Genomic DNA, 18,404 nt, shown 5'->3' with positions numbered 1-18,404 from the left:
CCGAACTGGACGATTACAGGTATTTATTTATTTTTTTTATTATTGAAGTTTTATTTTAGTCTTGTTCAAGAAAACAATATACAGAATATGCAGAATATGCTTGTCTAGCTGTAAAATAAAAAATAAATGAATAAAAGTATCCTTCTGAGTGTTTAAGGGTTAAAAAAAATATATATTTCTGTCTAGGGCAAGCTAACAGCTAGCCACAGTGAGCTAGTGGTCGCAGTGGACGATTACAGGTATTTTTTTTTTTTTAAATTATATTTTAGTCGTGTAAGAGAAAAATATTTACGGAATATGTTTGCCTTGCTGTTAAGTAAATGAATAAATAAAAGAATCCGTCCGAGTGTTTAAAGGTTTAAAAAAATGCTATCGAAAGCAAGCTAACAGCTAGCCACAGTGAGCTAGTGGATGATTACAGGTATTTTTTTTATTTTTTTAGTTTTATGAGTCTTGCTACATAAAAAATATATAGAAATATGCTTGTCTAGATGTAAAATAAAAAAAAACTTTTGAATGTTTAAGAGTTAAAAAAAAGTGGTCGACGTGATTACAGGTATTTTTTTTTAGCTATGATAAAAATGTAAATTACTGAACTACTGTATATAAAATGCAACTAAATGTGTGTATATTTATTAGTAATAATAGTAATTATAATTAAACGTAATATATCTATGTTCGACCGTTATTTCCTGTGTGACCTTTGACCCGATGCGCGCTCCTGGTGTCAGGGAAGCGCGTTCTAGTAACGGAGAGGGACAAGAAGTTTTAGTTATGATAAAAAGGTAAACATACAAAATACAGTATTTAATAAAAATGTAAATATACGCTGTACGTGTATATAGTAGTTAATATTAATATTAAATTAAAATTAAAAGTTTGACTGTTATTTCTTGCGTCCCTGCGCGCTCTCGGCGTCAAATCAGTGCCCGCGGAGCGCGCTCTGGTGATGCAGAGCGACAGAGACTCGGAGCGGAGAGGACGGGAGCGCAGAGGAAGGAAGGAAGGAATACAACCTCAGTTTCTCTGTTTTACCTTTTTCCTTTTCTTTATATATATATATTGGTGGCGGATTTTCTCTCAGGATGTGAAGTTTAATCGTTTTTTTATTGGGATTTGATGCGCCAGAGGAGGAGCGCTATGGAAGGGATAACAGACAACCGGCACTTTTATATCCATAACAGTTTTACCCCGAGTTTAAAGCGGTGACATTATCCATCTTAATCTCTGTAGTTTTTGTCATCTTATTACCCATAATTAAAAAAATAATAACAATTGAATTACATTTTTTTTTCGGGATGCTTTCCGTTTAGAGCTTATAACGCGTAAACCTGCGGCGCGCGGACCAAAAGCGGCCCCAAGAGGGTCTAATCTGGCCGCATTTGCAAAGTGTGAAACTTACGTACAAGACTGTATTTTTTCAATAATTTAATTTAATTATTCTTCTTTGCACTGGTTGCACGAGTTGTAGTTGCTTTTAAGTTATTATCTTACTGGTTCGCCTCCCTTCAGATCAAATTTGGCCCCTGAACTACAATGAGTTTGACATCGCTGGTGTTGCACTTAGCTTCCTGACGCAGCCAGTGGAGAAAAAAAAAAAAAAAAGACGATTTTTACAGTTTGCACAAGTTGATGGATTTCCCCCAGCTTCACTGTGAGCGGCGATAGATGAGCAACAACATGTACGCTGGACGGAAACGGAGAAAACCGGCCCAGAAGGGGTAAAAAACTGCTTTAATTAACATTATTTAAGGTTGATAACTATGTTTAGCACAATTATAGAGCATGTAAGTACGTAAATGTGGTGGGTTGGAAGGTATTTTTGAGATTTTCAACCCAAAAGCAGCATTAAAAATGAATAAAAATCATTTTTGACATCACTGTTTGACATACTAGGTTCATTTAACTAATATTGGTTCTTAATGTCAATATATGTTCATTTGTAAGCGATATATCAATGGATAAAAGTAGAATTCATGTCTGAATCATGGAAATGTGGGGAAAGCAAATGTTTATATAGAAGATTTAGATGTTTATTTTGAGGATTGTGCAGATTTCAGCTGTTTCGATCAAATATTAATGACAAAAATATGAGAATCTGCTGCTTTTGTCTGACTGATTTATTATTTATCAGTATTTCAATCTGTTCGGACAATGTAAACCCAGAATAAACCTTTTTATACCAAGTTATAATTTGTCTTTTTCAGCATCAAAGTGACGCCGGTCGAAAGCACCAAGTCCAACCCGTCCAAACGCCACCGCGACCGCCTGAACTCGGAGCTGGACCGCCTGGCCAGCCTGCTGCCCTTCCCCGAAGACGTCATCTCCAGCCTGGACAAACTGTCCATCCTGAGGCTCAGCGTCAGCTACCTCCGCACCAAGAGCTTCTTCTCAGGTAGGAAACGCTCCCGTTGGACAAAACCTCAGTCAGCCGCTCGGTTTAAAGGTGGAAAAGAAGTGGGACGTTGAGTCCTTCGTCCACGTAAACGCTGCAGCAGCTTTTCACACCTCGGAAAGGACCCGAAGACACAGAGGATGAAAAAAACATGCAGGAATAGGACAGTAGGAGACGTTAATAAGGGCAGACGGAGTTTCTCAAGGACAAACTGAACGGGAAGGTTGAGAAAAGGGGTGTTTGTTGGGATTTAAGGAGCAAAACAAAGTGAAATGTTCTTTCCACATGTTCCTGTTTTGATTTATATGGATTTCTGTTCTGCTCGCGGTTAATAATTCAGCCTGAAATCGTCCATTCGCCGGAGAGAAGCCGGTGTTTGTTCTAGCTTCGGTTTGGAGGTGGTGACCTCTGGGTTTGGCCTCTCCCTGTTTAAGAAGGGGAGGATCGGCTTTGTCGAGGAGTTAGGAGGCTTAGGGGGCGTAGAGATGTGCCTTGGTGGTCTCCTCTCCACTGTGTTCACAGATTTGCTATTTAAAGCAGATTGAACATGTGAATATATGTTGTTTTCAAGCCTTTTTTTCCCATTTTTCTTTGGTTAAATACGCATATTTTTACTCTTGTGTGATCTCAGCTGCACATTCATATTGTTTTTATCTCTAAACCCGTCAATCAGACCCATCTCCACCTCAGGGCCTGAACCCTGGACGACCCCGTCCGATACTAATATCTTAATACGACACAAACCTATTTTAGGTCACATCCCTTTTCTTTCGCCCCGTGGCCACGAGACGACCCCTCTTGTCTCAAAGTCTCAGATGCTACAGAAATGTAGGTCTGAGGAGACGCCCGCGTTACAGCGGAGACGAAAAGCCTCGGAGGGGGGGAAAACACGAAGGGATAATCCACTTCCCACGTCTTCTAAAATAAAAATCCTCACACGAGTCGATAAAAACAGAAGCCTGACTTTCCCCCTCAAAGTCTCAGATTGTGACATTGTCTCTACAGGTCGTCATGTTTCCTCCGTTTGCTTGTTTACGTTGCTGAGAGTTCGGGATTTAGTGGCTGGACTGGTGTCAAAGTGCTTGAAGGTTCTTCATAAATATTTAACCCAAATGCCTTTAAGCCCAACACCCACAAACACATCCCCAGTTTGCAGACAGCGCCCTCTGTTTTTGCCCACGTCGTCATCTGGGACGCGCTCGACCTTGTGAAATATTAATGTTGGTCACACATCCTGCAAACACAGGACGAGTGGTCTCCTCTGCTTTAACTCCGTCTTCTTCACCGTGGTTTCAGTGACTGGATTCATTCAATTCTCTCTGCAAAGATTTGGGGTCGCGTCTCTATTCATGGATCTTTATTGATCCCTGTGGGGAAATTGGGTCGTGATCAGACACTTCCTCTTCCATTAACGTCTCCTCTGCTGCTCCAGAAAGGCTCTTTGTCTCCGTCAGACTCCATCCACACTTAGAGTTTTCTCCCTCAGGGTCAGAGCTACACTGCGTTTTTGTCCCGGGGGGGGTCACATCTCACCCTTTGACCCTCTTTATCTATCAGGCTGCACAGGAAACTCCTAACTCTCCTTTTTCCCTCCTCTCACCTTCGCCTCAAAGGACTAAGTCAAGCACACGAAATAACTCAACCTTCTGTTTTATTTCAGGATATTCGAGGCCAAAACAACATTTCAGAGCCGGATTCTGTTTGTGTTCTAATCAACGTATCCTCTCTGTTTCTTAAGTGGCTTTGAAGAACCAGCTGTCTAACGGCATAAGCAAGAGTAGTGATCACAAAGGTGGCAGCAAGACGGCGGACGGGCGAATATCTGAGGGCGAGCTGCTGCTGCAGGTTAGTCACAAACCTCCTCCTCCTCCTTCTTCTTTCTTTGCTCGTACGTGCACACAACATTTTTTTTCCCGTGCATCATGCAGAGCGTCTGCACGCTGTTGTCGGTCGGTTGCAACCTTCTGCACAGCAGGACGCGAGGAGAAATGTTTTCCTGGACTCGCAGAAGAGACGTCAGAGTCGAACGCAGCAGTCGGCCATTTTCCAACTGAACACGACTTCCGTCTTTTTTATGGTTTCTAGATGTTCAAATCGCTGCAGGGTGAAGCTCACTTGTTGACAGTGAGTTCCTGAGACAGGTTATTGATGAATGTATTGATCCCAGAGGAGCTGATGGCTCACGACGACAGAGAGGAGGGCGGCAGCTTCTTCTTCTTCTCTGTTCCTTTACAGACACTGGTCCATGAATTATACAGAGCCGGTGGACACATTTATTATTGAAGTGAGGGGACTAAATCTTAAACACATTTCAAACGCACACAGACTGATGACTGGGTACTGATTGATCGTGTGTGACGATGCCTCAAACTTTAAAATCCTCCTTTTACGATGAACTCGGAGGCAGAACGCAGACACGGAGGTGTTTTTCTGGGAGTGTTTGCCATCATTGGGTTGTCGTCTTTCAGGAAACACGCTCCCAGAGACAACAAACATCCCCTCTCTCTGCCTCTGATGTTTTCTGCAGACAGATGAATCCACAGTAAATATTTATCACCAGGCATGTTTGTGCTGCACTCATCATGTCTGGGTGGGGTCACTGAGCTCCAAGCTTCACAAATAAGAAAATTGAAAATGAATATAATGCTTTTACATTTTAAGCTTCTTTAAATGGAAACGTTGTGTCGAGCTCAGCTAATTATAATGAAGCAGTGGATGAAGGTTTTATTTCCAGCGAGACCGTCAATTATTCAGCAGCTGAGAGGAGCCGTGAAAGAGGGTTTTAAAGCTACATATGGACTCGAGGACGAGTGTATGAGGACGCGCGTCTCCTCAGATAAAGACTGTTTTCTCATAAAGGTCGGAAACATCATCATCGTCCTCCTCATCGGCCGAGGACGATGGTGGCAACTCTCTTCTCCAGTGTCATCACCTCCTCACAGAGCCCCGAGGCCTGAGGAAGACGAGGAGGAGGAGGAGGTGTTAGTCATCCAGCAGTAGCAGTGACCTCCTTCTTCTCCTCCTCCTCCTCCTCCTCCTCTTTGAGCTGACGTCCACTCGGCTCCAGCCTCTCCTCTCGTCTCCGCCCGGGGGAGAAGTCTCATATCTGTATTTTTAGTTTCCCGTGGCTTTTATCCTCACTCGTCTCCTCCTCCTCCTCTTCTTCATTCGAGAGCCTTTGTTCTCGTAAACAACAGACAATGTGTTTCCTGTCTCCTTCAGGCCCTGAACGGCTTCGTCCTCGTCGTGACGGCCGAAGGAATCATCTTCTTCTGCTCTCACACCATCCAGGATTACCTCGGCTTCCACCAGGTAGTGAATCTCACAGTGAACAGAGGGTTGAAAGAAATGCAAACACCTTCGCGTTAAAGGCAAATCCACACTGATGGTTTCACACTGTGCACAAACACATCTTTCCATTTGCCTTACAGCCTTTGTTGTTGTTGTTGTTGGGTCGGGGGTGTGAACGTCACCTTTCTCCCCTCATTTCCCCGTCCACCTGAGGTCCGTCACCTCTCGTTTACCAAACCAAACCTAAACCGAGGATGAAGCAGGCGTCTCTGCTCATGTTTAAGCTAAGCTAAGCTAAGCTAACGGCGTTTCACGTAACACTTGCCCCTGTCAGAGCTCCTCTCAGCGGCCCGGCTCTGACCCTCGCTGGTCCTCCGCCAGGTCACGCTGCGTCTGGACGACCAGCCTCAGCAGCTCTCTGGCTCCGCTTCAACTATTTGAACTAAATATTCACGGACACTTGATTTCTTTTGGCTCCACTTCAAGGAAAACAGAATCAAACACACCTCAACGGGTCACCTGCTGACTGCAAACTGCTCCGCCACGCTGCAGCGCACACCACCCTCCTCCGCTGCAGCCTGTGTTATATACATACACTGTGCGGTTAAAATGCGGTTGTTGACTTGTTTTTCCCGTCAGACTGATGTGATGCACCAGAGCGTGTTTGAGCTGATCCACTCTGAAGACCAGCAGGAGTTCAGGAGGAACCTGCACTGGGCCCTCAACCCCCCCGCGACCCGTGGATCCTCTGCAGATTCCTCAGGTCTGTTTACTGAATGTGTGTATCTAAACACATCATTTCAGCTTTAAAATTCTCCATCAGTAGTAAACAGTATCGAAGAAAATACAGCTTTAAAGACATTTTTATCTCTGAGTCGAGGCCAGAGAGAGGGAGTGACCTTTAAATGAAACCTCCTGAGATGTGGTCTAAATGTTATAGTACACACACACACACATATATATAAATACACATATATATATACACAAGCTTGTGCACACTTGTCGTTGTGGATTAGATGAGGGTCAGTCGACAGGTAAAGCGTCACCTGCTGAGACACAAACACACAAACACAGATCTAGGGCGAGTCCTGCTCTGATTTCATATCAACACATCGTAGTAAAATCGTTTTTTTTTTGTTTTAATGTCCCCTCAGATGTTGAGTCCACCTCTTCTTGCCTGGTGAGCTACAGCCCCGACCAGCTTCCGCCCGAGAACTCGTCCTTCCTGGAGAGAGGCTTCGTCTGCCGCTTCCGCTGTTTGCTGGACAACTCCTCCGGCTTCCTGGTACGAAGTTTGTTTTCCTTTTTTTAAAACTCAGCCCGTGTTAGTGTTTTCTCCATGTGTTCGAGGCCTGTTGGTGGTATGGCGTGCCACCTCAGTCCCTCGGCGGTCAGAATCCACTATTTACTGCTGTAATCCGCCTTAAGAGAACCCCGGGGTCGTGGGGAAAAGGTTCTTAATCCTCTCACCACCCATAGGAGATGAGAGCAGAGGGCGAACTTGCCTGGTCGGGGGTTGTTGTTGTTGTTGCTCACACTAAGGCAATGAGCTGCAGATGGAGAAAAGATAAGATACTGTTGGGAAAACGTGTGACACCACAACCTTTTAAACTATTAGCAAGACTCTGCCAGGGGTCGGGAGACTTTCTGTTTAGTTGTGAATCTCCAGCAGAGCTCGGTGAGTGGTTAGGACCTGCATCCCTCCATCTTCCCTCCCAGTTTGCGTGAGCAGTAAGCCAGGTTTCAGCTTCTGTCCACCGGTCGCTATGGCTTTGTTTTTCGTAATCCCTCCTGCTATTCAGGGCTAGATTCCTGACATCACGACTGCAGGCTCTTAAACCCACCGAGGTCAATTAACCAGAGCTAACGGAGGAGGAGGAGGAGGAGGAGGAGGAGGGAGTCTTCACACGAGATGCCATAGGGTGAGGGGAGGACAGCAGATGGGAGAAAGAGTTTTCAGGTTTTTGTGTTTTAAGCGTGGAGGAGGGTAATCAGCCTTATTATCTCATAAAAGTCCCATGTTACTTAAATGCTGCACGGAGCCATGTGTAATAACTGGAGGGGGTTCAGTCAGAGACACCAGTTCATCCGCAGTGTTTACACCGCGCTCTGATGTAGCTTTGCTCTCTGCATTAGCCGGCAGGATAAATAAAACTGATGGGGCTCGACAGGGGGGAGAAGAAACAGCACTTGTCTCATTTCTTTCGAATTCCAAATCCCGTCCGTCAGGCTCTGAACATCCAGGGCAGGCTGAAGTTCCTGCACGGTCAGAGCCGGCAGCAGTGTGATGACGGCGAGGGAAGCCGCCCGCCTCAGCTCGCCCTGTTCGCCATCGCCACGCCCCTGCAGCCTCCGGCCATCCTGGAGATCCGGACCAGGAACATGATCTTCAGGACCAAACACAAGCTCGACTTCACCCCCATGGCTTGTGACGCAAAGTACGTAAATTAAATGAAATGACACTGAGCTCGGTCCATGTGAGGCCTGTAACCGTTTCTGTTGTTTGTTTGTTTTTTTTTTTGCTGGATGCTCAGGGGTAAAATAGTTCTGGGCTACACGGAGGCGGAGCTTAGGGTGCGAGGGTCCGGGTACCAGTTCATCCACGCTGCCGACATGCTCTACTGCGCCGAGAACCACGTCCGAAGTAAGTCACAGCTAAATCTAAATTCCCTCATTCGTCCCGTGTCATGTCCAGCACGATGTTTGTGCATTAAACAAACAAACACACAAACAAACAAACAAACAAACAAACTGTTGTCGACGGTGGAAATCTCAGAGCGAGAGTCAAGTGTCCTACTTAGCTCGTGTACCAGATGACCCGGTTAGCGGTAACCATGGCGCCCTCAACTCCCGCATCACGGCTACCAGACACACACACACACGCACTGTATGCAGTTAGTCATGCATGCACAAGTGGAAACACATGCATATGCGCTTGGAAACATGCAACGACGAAGAGGATACGCCGCAAATATAGATGGATAAAAACTAAAATAATACATGCACTCACTCTAGAGTTTCTTCTTTAGATGCTCGGGCTGCAAATGATTCATTCATCATTAAAAAAATATGCACTCAGATGGCAGTAGTTATCTTAATAATCTATAAAATAGCGTTACTCTACAAAATAAAAGTAAATTACGTTCCCATGCTTTGTTGTCCTTTGTTTTCCCTCTTTCTCTTGTAAAATCGAGTGAAATTCGTTTTTATTTTATGTGTATACCCCGGGAAGATTAGCAGCAAATAAACAAATGCGCTGTTAGTCACTTTATAGGCTCTTGGAGATGCACTCTGTGTTCGGTTTCAAGATAAGAGAGTTTGTACACAGGCATAAATATTGCAGTTTGCCCTGAAGGCTAGCAGCTTGTAGCTTTTACTGCTAAAAATATGCAGCGAAACAGTGACTCAGCGATGGATTGACAGCGCATTCAGATGTTAAATGTCTGGATGAGGACGCTGGAGATGCATGTCGAGCGACGCCAATGTGTGCAAACAGAACTTGTAGCATGTGCATGTAGGGGAAGTGAACATCAGCGTGCAGCCTCCGTCCCAGCAGCAGCAGCAGCATAAGCCTCACTGAGCAAATGCATTGTGAGTGTGTGTACGCTGCAGGGCGTTCAGAGCGTAAACAGCACAGACACGGAGCCTCCAAACGTGTCGTCTGGTTGTGATTCCAGTGATAAAGACGGGCGAGAGCGGCCTCACCGTGTTCAGGCTGCTCACTAAGGACAACCGATGGAAGTGGGTCCAGGCCAACGCCCGACTCGTCTACAAGAACGGGAAGCCGGACTACATCATCGCCACCCAGAGGCCTTTGGCGTGAGTGGCTCTTCGTTTATCTTTAGCGTTTTACTGCGTTCATGTGTTAATTTCTCTCTCTGTAACATGTTCACTAACAGAGAGGAGGAAGGAGGGGAACACCTGAGGAAGAGATCCATGCACCTTCCCTTCACCTTCGCCACCGGAGAGGCTCTTCTCTACCAGACCGGGTTCCCGCTGCACGGCTTCCCCGACTCCTTCCAGGGCAAAGCCAAGAGCAGCAAGTCCAAGAAAAGCAAAGTGGACAAGAGGTCCGGAGACGACCTGGACCCGAAGTCTCTGCTGGGGGCGTTGATGAGCCAGGACGAGTCCGTGTACGTCTGCCAGCCGGACTCGGAGCCCAAGATGTCCTACCACAGCGGCGTGTTCGGCGAGCAACAAAGAGAAGGCGACGGTTTCGATGGTTGGTTGAGCGGCGACAGCTGGCACGTCGCATCCAACGGGGAGGCAGGGAGAAGCAACGGCAGGACGCCCAGTTTCGACCCACTTCTGTCCACGCTGGACTCTCTGTCCCTGGACGGGGAGGAAACCTGCTCCAACAGCGAGCTCTTCAGCGCTCTGGAGAATCTGGGCTTGAACGCCGAGGACCTGGAGCTGCTGCTGCTGGATGAGAGGATGATCCAGGTGGAGCTGGACGCCAACCACATCCCCACGCTGAGTGACCTCCTCACCAACAACGAAATCCTCTCCTACATCCAGGACTCTCTAGAGGGTGGTGCAGCAGGAGAGGACCAGGGTCCTTTAAGCCGCCCGTCAGCTCAGAGCGTCCCCCAGGACGCATGTTTGACACCTGCCGTCCCTCCACCTCCTCCAAGTAACAGGCAGCCCATCGTCCAGCTGTCGCAACAGATGCAGCAACACATCAGATCTGCCTCACATCCCGGACCAGTGACCACCTCTAACCTTTACCCCACCTCCAACAATCACTGGGCGGCAACCGCGGACACGCACGCCGCCCTCAAACCCACGAGTCTGAACGGCGAACACAAACACCTCAGCGCTCCCCTGGAGTCGGGCAAACAGTGGCAGCTCCACCTCCCGTCCCAGTCCTTCCAGAATCAGCTCGGGCTGCCGACCGCGAACGGACTCCACGTCCCAAACGGACGCGCGGCCTTTCCAAACCTCTCAGATTACAGCGTCTCCAACACACCTCGCTCAGGTAGCGCGGCTCTGAACGGCCGGACCGCGCAGGACATTTGCCACTACCAGAATCTGGTGGCCGCCGCACAACCCCACCAGCTGCTGCACCCCCAGAAACACCAGCAAGTAGCGCTGTCGTGTTTACCCCACCGTCCCTCCCAGAGCTCGGCCCTGGAGTTGGAGCAGCTCCTGGGTTTGTCGCAGCCACAGCACAGCCTGCCATCCTTAGAGGCCTACAGCATGTTCAGCAGCACTCAGGACTCCGTCCACAGCAAGGTAGGACACCAGTTACTTATTTCTGTCTGTAACGACCTCCAGCTCCAGGAAAATTCTAAATTAAACCTTAAAGTAAACATAATAGGATTCTATGCTTTGTCCAGGCGTCATTATCCTGCATCAAGCTTCATTAAACGCACATGTCGGAGGGTTATTTTCTTGCTTTGACATCTCCATATAACACTAGTGAAGCGTAGGTGAGTAATACCGTCCCCTCCCTCCACTGTCATCCTGGAAATTAATTCCCGTCTGGGTTTTTCAGGCCGCTTCTTTCTTCATTCTTAATGTCTCAGAACAACCAAAGCTGCCAGTCTCCTCAGACCTGTTTGGTCTTGAAGTCAGACTCTCGACTCCTTCCCCGTTTGACGAGGCTCCAAGTCTGCGTTGCCCTTGTTGTGTGTCGGCGAAAACGTCAACAAGCCGAAGGCCCCTTCAGCCCCCGTGTTGTTTCTCTTTCACTGTCATGAAAGTGGATTTTTTTTTTTCCCAGTCAGCACACAAAGACCCGGGGCTTTTCACCCGAGCTCGGTGTGCAAACCGTGGTGATGCGAACAGACATGTAAATAAGACGAGATGGGTCAGAGCAGAACAGGGTGAGGTCAAGTGAAGGCTTTCTACTTCAGAATACGTTTTTTGTTTTCCCACTTTTATTATGGCTCATTGTGCAGAAGTAGGTTTAAGGATCATGTTGCAGCTTAGACTCACAACCCAGTGACATTGTTTTGCTTAATGAGACTTTGGAATTTGTCTTTTAAGTCCCGACTAAAAACTTTTTTTCCCTGTAATGCCGGAGGAGCGAGGGCTGGGGAATGTCACCCTAATCAGCCGGAGCACAAAGGGGTCTGCACAAATTCCCATCGCAAACTCGCAACAGGGTGAAAGAGACGTCTCCAATCGGCGCTGCCAGGTTTTATGGTTTCGAAGCACCTCTGGTTTTACTTCTCACAAATCTGCGTCATTAGCTCCAGATCCCTGATTCTCCAAGCCTGAAGAGCATCACTGGTGTTTAGAATGAAAAAAAAAACAAACTAATAACAGAAGAGATAAAATGAAATATGAGAGCGCGGGCCCGAGCAGCCCGGAGCACACTAATGAATAGAATAAGGTCGAGATGGCTAAACCCAGCAGGCATCCATTCACCTCCATCCCATTCAGCCTCCACTGTTATTCTTCAGGGTCACTGACTGTCGCTGAAAGAAAAATACTTGGCAGGCTGTCCAGTCGAGCATGAGCGGCGCTGACCTACAATTTGACTGTCATCATTACCTAATGCTGTGAACGCAGCGTGATGGAGGAGGAGGAGGAGGAGGAGGAGGAGGAGGCTCTACTCTCTGCTCTGCTGTTTGATTTATTAAACATCTCCTTACACACAGTTTCACTTAACGCGCTGCAGAGGAGACACAACACATCCTCCTGTGTGTGTCCTATCATGAGCTCTCTCAGGAGATGTTTTATTAAAAAAATGAACCAATCAAAACGAACCCGAGGTGACGTCTCCGTGTCTTCTTCTTCTTCTTCTTCTTCTTCTTCTTCTTCTTCTTCTTCTTCTTCTTCACAGCTGCAGCGTATTTGAGAATTAGGAGCAGTCAGATAATTAAGTGACTAATTAATTGTTGGCAGCTAATTATAACCCAAATAAAAAGCCTGTTAAACAGCTGTAGCTGTATAAGACTGATTACTCACACGGTCTGTGACTAATGTGAAAGCGAGCGCAGATGATAAACTCACACAGAAGTGTCAGATTTAGCAGAATTAAAGGTTTAAGTGAAGTTATTTTAGACTGAAGGTGTTATATAGATCAGCAGGTACGTGCACAACCCCTTTCCTTTACATTTTAGATCTAATCTACGTTAAGTGGAGTTTATTTTCTCAGTTTCACCTGAAACTAGCTGCAAACCTTCCTCCCTCGTCTTCCTCCTGTTATCACGGCGTCTCTCAGGACTTCAGGTTTCCCCACTAAACATCTGCTGCCTAGTGTTTTTTCTGCATGACCCGACCTGCTTCATGTGATTAGGGTCAACGGTGACTCCGTGACAACACTTCACGTAGTAGCAAATAGCAAAAAAAAAAGTAGTTTTACAGCTCCTGATGTTGCAGGTGCACAGTCCTGCACATTTTTTCCTCTATGCACATTATTTAAAGCGTCGTATTTTGGTTTTATCGCTGCAGGTTAGATTCGATCTCACCGTGTGGTGGTGTTTGTTTGTTTGTTTGTTTGTTTTCACAGCTGGAGAGCGGTCGCCTCGTCACCGCCGCCAACGCAGCGTACGTCAGGAAGTGTGCGATGCCCAACGGGAACGGAGTCATGTCAGGAGACGCCCCCGTCTCGTGCCCAAACGGACTCCCCGCCCTGCAGGACCCCCACAAATCTGGGTTTTACCTCTGAGAAGGTAGAAACCGCGGAGGAAGACGTCAGCTGCTCTTTTTTCTCATACCATTTGTTTTTATCTCATAGCCAGAAAGAATCACAGAATGTTACATCTCCACGTCTTGGAAACTAATTGGATCTTCGCCCCTTAAACCAAAACTCATCCCTTTACGATCTGTATATAATTCACTCTCCATTCGATTATTTTCATTCTTGATTTCAGCCTAAATTTGCATCAGGAGAAATCTGAGACTCAGTCCACAGTCAGTCAGCAGTATTTTAAAATATATTTTGTGCCATTCAGGTGGAACAAAAGTGAATATTTCTCAGAAGACGTTTATACAGAATCACCAACAGAGTATTTAAACATCAGTGTTTGTTTGTTCCCTAGTTGTAGATCGACTGTAGGCTTATAGATGTGTCCTGGTGCTCTACATGTCAACAAAAAGCATTTCTCTCTATTGTTGAAATGAGATTCAAACAGACGGGGAGGGTTAAAATTAGGACTTTATTTATTCCTGCTGCTGCAGAAAGAACAAGCAGCTTTATCTTAATGCTGCATTTTTCTTTTTTTTAGCCTGTTTTTGAGGTTTATACGATGATGTTGTGCACTTACAGAGCAGATCTGATTGGTCCGTCAGCGGCGCTGAACTCAAACATCGAAAAAAAAAAGCATTTTCTGTTTCCTGACCAGAGACGGGTAGAAATCTCCGGTTAATGCCTTGTCTGGGCGGCCTCGGCCGGTCAGACCCACACTGGCTTCCTCCTGCAGTCGTGTCGCCTAGGAATCACTGAATGCTCTTACACACACACAGACACACACAGACACACACAAGGCCGACCATTAACAGTCTAATGGTAAATAATTGATTAGAACTGAAGGCAGAAGAGGAAGTGCAGTGTAGTTATTCTTAAATCCTGTTTTCCTGCAGCTGCAAAGAAAAAGAAAATCACAAGTTTTCTTTTAACATTTACCATTAAAATGTACTGACGTACAGTTTAAATGTTAAAGGTGATCAGCAGTATTAGTTGGAACCTCCGAAACGAACCATTGTGCTGTAGGTGGGACGTTTTCGTGGACGTTTGGAAACGTCCGTGCTGCTACTAAAAGCTCAACACAACCACGACTCCTCATTGTAAAAGTAAATAAGTCGTGAACACGTGTGCAGACGTTCCTGTAACGTGATGAGAGTTTGTCTGGCTCCGATAGGTACGTGTTTATGATAGAAGACGATCAAACTAGAGCTACAAGCGCTCACAACACAACTGAACACACAAAGAAACGGCAACAAGCTAAATCCGAGATGTTTCCAGAGCTTTATGACGTTTGCTACTCGTCACTGAATCATCATATTTTCATATATTCTCTAAAATATGTGTTTTCCTCGTCCATTCTTGCCAAAACATGTCCATTGAAACATGCTAACTGCCCTTTTCAGGCTTTATTGTTTGAGATATCTGCCTCCAGTTAAGCCCCGCCCCTCAAAAAAAAAACGTCACATTGTTTACAAACCGTTCAGACGTCTATAACCTTTTTTTTTTTTTTTTAAATATCTTCTTTGCATTGATGTGTGTTTTGGTTGTGTTGTGAGTGTTTGCTGCTCATGTAATTTCTGTAATTTCCTTAAACTGTAGGTTTGGGCTTTTTAATTAGTTAGAAATGTGCAGTGATTATATTATCATCAGGTTATCAACACACAAAAAGAGAGAAAGATATTTGTTTTTTTTTTCAGTGCATCACAAAAAAAAGAAAGAAAGAAGGGTGGGAGGGGTTAGCATTTAGCATTTAGCATTTAGCACAGACTCAAAAACCAAAATGAGACCCGTGTGTCTGCAGTCGCTCCGTTGTTGAATGTCTCGTGTGAAACTGTTTAACGTGAAGCTTTTATTTCACCACAACAAGGTGCTTGAAAGGCAGAGGTAGCATTAGGTGACAACACAACAACAACAACAACAACATGAAATGCATTTACAGATTTGCCTCTTTAATGTTTTTATTTTATTTCCTTTTTTGTAAAACGGTGTTTCTTATAAAACACTTATTTAAAAAATCAGTTGTGAGATCAAATGCTGTACGAAAGAAAAAAAATATATATAACAATCATTTTTCAAGGATAAAAAAAAAGTGTGTGTGTGTGTATAGTGTGTTTTTATTGTTGCAAGCACTACTTTAAAACCACTTATAAACTCTTTCTCCAGCACTTAAAGTAGTCTTGTAGAAAAAAAAAAAGAAGAAGCATTTTATGATGTTGTATGAATATCGTTCCCTAAAGTTTAATGTTTTACGTTTATTTTTAAAGACACTTTAGCTCAAAACAGTTTGGTGCCATAACAGTAAGCAGAGACTTACAGAAACGCTTACATTCCTTTTCGGTGTCAGCCATTTTTTGACCAAACTCTCTTTGTTTTTAAGGCACACAGACTTTATTTTGCTACTTTTTAAAAATCACTGAAGGTTGTAGTCGTTCTGTATGTTATAACAAACTTTTTCAAAAAAAAAAAAAATGCAGTTTGTCTTCGAGCCGTGTGTTTGAAATGTGCTCTTGGATCCTGGAAATAAAGGATTTCGTGCAATCACATCGAGCGTCTCTTTTGTATTTCAGAGCCCGCCCTGCAGCGCCTCACCTGTCCACTAGGTGTCAGTGTAGCCTCAACACATCACCTGTTACCGAGTGAGCAGCCAGGCAGGGTAGAGATAGCAAACTAGCCGAGGCGTCCTCCTCAGACACTGCAGGGACGTTAGGTAAGAAGTGAAGGATTGTGAGAGGAAATACTCAAAAATGAACCGTTTTATTTTGAAATGATGTCGAGCAAAGATGCGCCTCCACAGGTGAACCTCCAGGTGACTCAGTTTTGCATCAAAGTGACTTCTAACACACAAAAAAAAGGCCGACACGTATATCGAACACAGAGTGTGTGTTTGCGCTGAGCCGCTCTGAGACTTTAAAGTGACGCACGCCACCAACAACCCGAAGAAGCTTTTAGCTGCTTCCCCCCCTGAGCCACCACTTCCTTTTCTTACACTTTTTGCACTTTTGCAGATGTGTGAACTCACACTCGGTCCCAAAGCAAACAAACAAACACACACTGACACCAAAGGGCTGGACTACTCTGCACATTTTATATTTTTATTTACTAGCGGCCGGATTCACTCAATGGGGACAAACAATGTTAAAAATCAATCGAGCGGTTACTGAAAGTAAAAGAGGTCAGACCGGATCCATTTTTTTATTTTTAGCTGCTGTTCTTTTTACACCTGAATTGATTTATTTCTCAGATTTTGTGTAGTGCACGTTTAAAACTTCCATAGTTTAAATAGTAGCATAGTTTAAAGCTTCCTGTCCGAGTGCAGAACGCTGTCTGCAGCCGACTCTACATCTTTAATGACGCGCCCGGAATCATTTATGAGAGTTTTTCTTCTCCCGCCGTCTTCAGCCGGTTCGCTTTGCCTGCTTGTGACGTGATCAATCATCCAAGCAAAGATGTTGTGCGTCCCACTTTAGCTTCCTCAGGTCACAGCGACACAAAGAGAAGATAATACGGTGCTGGAGTCTGAGATAATTCACACTAGCGCCTGTAGATAAAATGTAGATAAAATAGCTGTTTTCTGCTCTGAATTCGTGCAGACGTCCGGTATTTAGCACCTAAACGTGACCGGTTTGTGTTGCTCCTGCTGCTCAGAGAAGATGTGAAATATTTAACGCCCGTCTATAACCACTCAGACCGTTTCCCCGCTGGAAAATATGGACACTGTGGTGATTCTGCATGAAGCCGCTGACCTGCTTTTCAAAACCACCACAGGATCACGCTCCCAAACGCCACCTGTGCACCTCCTACATTTCCCACAATGCATCCCGGCAGCCTAGAAATGAGCAGAACGTGGCAGTGAATGATGAGATATTTCATGTTTAAGAGGGAAAACTTTCTGCGTCTGCATGTGTTGTTGTTTCTCCTCTGGCAGCAGCGAAGCTCAGATCGATCTCTGGCAGATTGATTGTGTTGTTTTTTCTTTTTATTCGTCAATAAGCAGAGCTGGAGCTGGAAACACTCCTCTCTCTCTGTGACTCTGAGCGCCACGTCTCCACCCAGCGTCCTGCCACAGTTCATTACCTCCACCCCGTCGAGCAGAGACTCCTGCCCTTCCCCTTCCTCCCCCCCCTCCTCCCTCCTCCCCTCCTGCATAAAGGTACAACTAACTCCTGCTCAGGGTTGAAACAGCCCCATGAATAATGGACGTCACATTTCACAACATCACACCAAGGACAGCAAATAACATGAATCAATAAAATGAAGGATTATTTAAGAGTAAACATTGTTTTTGTAATATGACACCGTCCTGTTGGTGTAACCCAGCATTGCATTCAATATTAAGCTATTTAAATAATACGTAAACACACCTGTTATAAATAAACCTAAATGCACCGTTAGCTTCTCCTCTGCTAACGTTGCAGCCTGTGTCTGAGATTTCACCTGCAGACTGAACAGAACAGAACCTGAACAGAGTCAACGTGTCATATGCTGCCGTCTTCTGATTGGCTCAGCAGCGATGGGGGCGGAGCCTATTGTGTACAGGAGGCTTTGATTGACAGGTCTCGGCCAGCAAAGTGCTGACTGAAAGATGATCTACTTCCATTTATCCCTTTACTAAAACTTTTAGATCTATGTCACAGATTCGTTGTATAAAACCAGTGCTGAGAGATTATTTCAATTAATACTTATATTAAAGAAGAGCTACTCAGCTGTTTAGCATCCTGAGACCTGGTGTCCACATATGGAGACATTATATTTTAGATACAAATTAGCGAGTAGTCGCTTCCAATTCTGCTTTTTTTTCAAAAAAAAACTACTTCCAGTTCAAAATTGATGCTCTTTTTTTTTATTCTTTTTAGGTTCTACTGATCCCAAATACCTAAAGATCTTAATCGTATCTTAAAGAAATTAAGACGCTTGGGACACAATTAATACCTGATTAATTATCTGCATCACATCCAACCAGTGAAGCTGAAACTGTCCAGGTTCTAGGTCCGTCTTTTATTTTGTGACGTTTTGAAGTTTCCTGTTTTATTTTGTGATGTTTTGAACTTTCCTGTCTTGTCCCTTCTTGTCTCTTGATTG

General features: G+C 45.1%; 1 protein-coding gene across 1 annotated transcript; it reads left to right on the top strand.

Moving 5' to 3' along the window:
• Positions 1–985: 985 nt before the first annotated feature.
• Positions 986–15,868, top strand: ahr1b (aryl hydrocarbon receptor 1b). Its single transcript, XM_047576317.1, has 11 exons — positions 986–1,721; positions 2,208–2,395; positions 4,134–4,240; positions 5,618–5,707; positions 6,326–6,449; positions 6,841–6,971; positions 7,916–8,124; positions 8,221–8,330; positions 9,364–9,505; positions 9,586–10,921; positions 13,149–15,868. The coding sequence occupies exons 1-11, from the start codon at positions 1,669–1,671 to the stop codon at positions 13,305–13,307; spliced, it is 2,649 nt and encodes an 882-aa protein (XP_047432273.1). The 5' UTR covers positions 986–1,668; the 3' UTR covers positions 13,308–15,868.
• Positions 15,869–18,404: the final 2,536 nt, after the last annotated feature.

Source organism: Mugil cephalus, chromosome 23 (genome assembly GCF_022458985.1).
Source record: "Mugil cephalus isolate CIBA_MC_2020 chromosome 23, CIBA_Mcephalus_1.1, whole genome shotgun sequence".
Taxonomy (NCBI): domain Eukaryota; kingdom Metazoa; phylum Chordata; class Actinopteri; order Mugiliformes; family Mugilidae; genus Mugil; species Mugil cephalus.
Note: the sequence above shows the minus strand (reverse complement) of the source record. Positions and strands in the feature narration are given on the sequence as shown.

Excerpts from the sequence above, each read along its gene's own strand:
- ahr1b (XM_047576317.1), top strand. The coding sequence starts at position 1,669 with ATGAGCAACAACATGTACGCTGGACGGAAACGGAGAAAACCGGCCCAG. Across the intron at positions 6,972-7,915 it reads ACAACTCCTCCGGCTTCCTG|GCTCTGAACATCCAGGGCAG; the intron begins GTACGAAGTTTG and ends CCCGTCCGTCAG. Across the intron at positions 10,922-13,148 it reads AGGACTCCGTCCACAGCAAG|CTGGAGAGCGGTCGCCTCGT; the intron begins GTAGGACACCAG and ends TTGTTTTCACAG.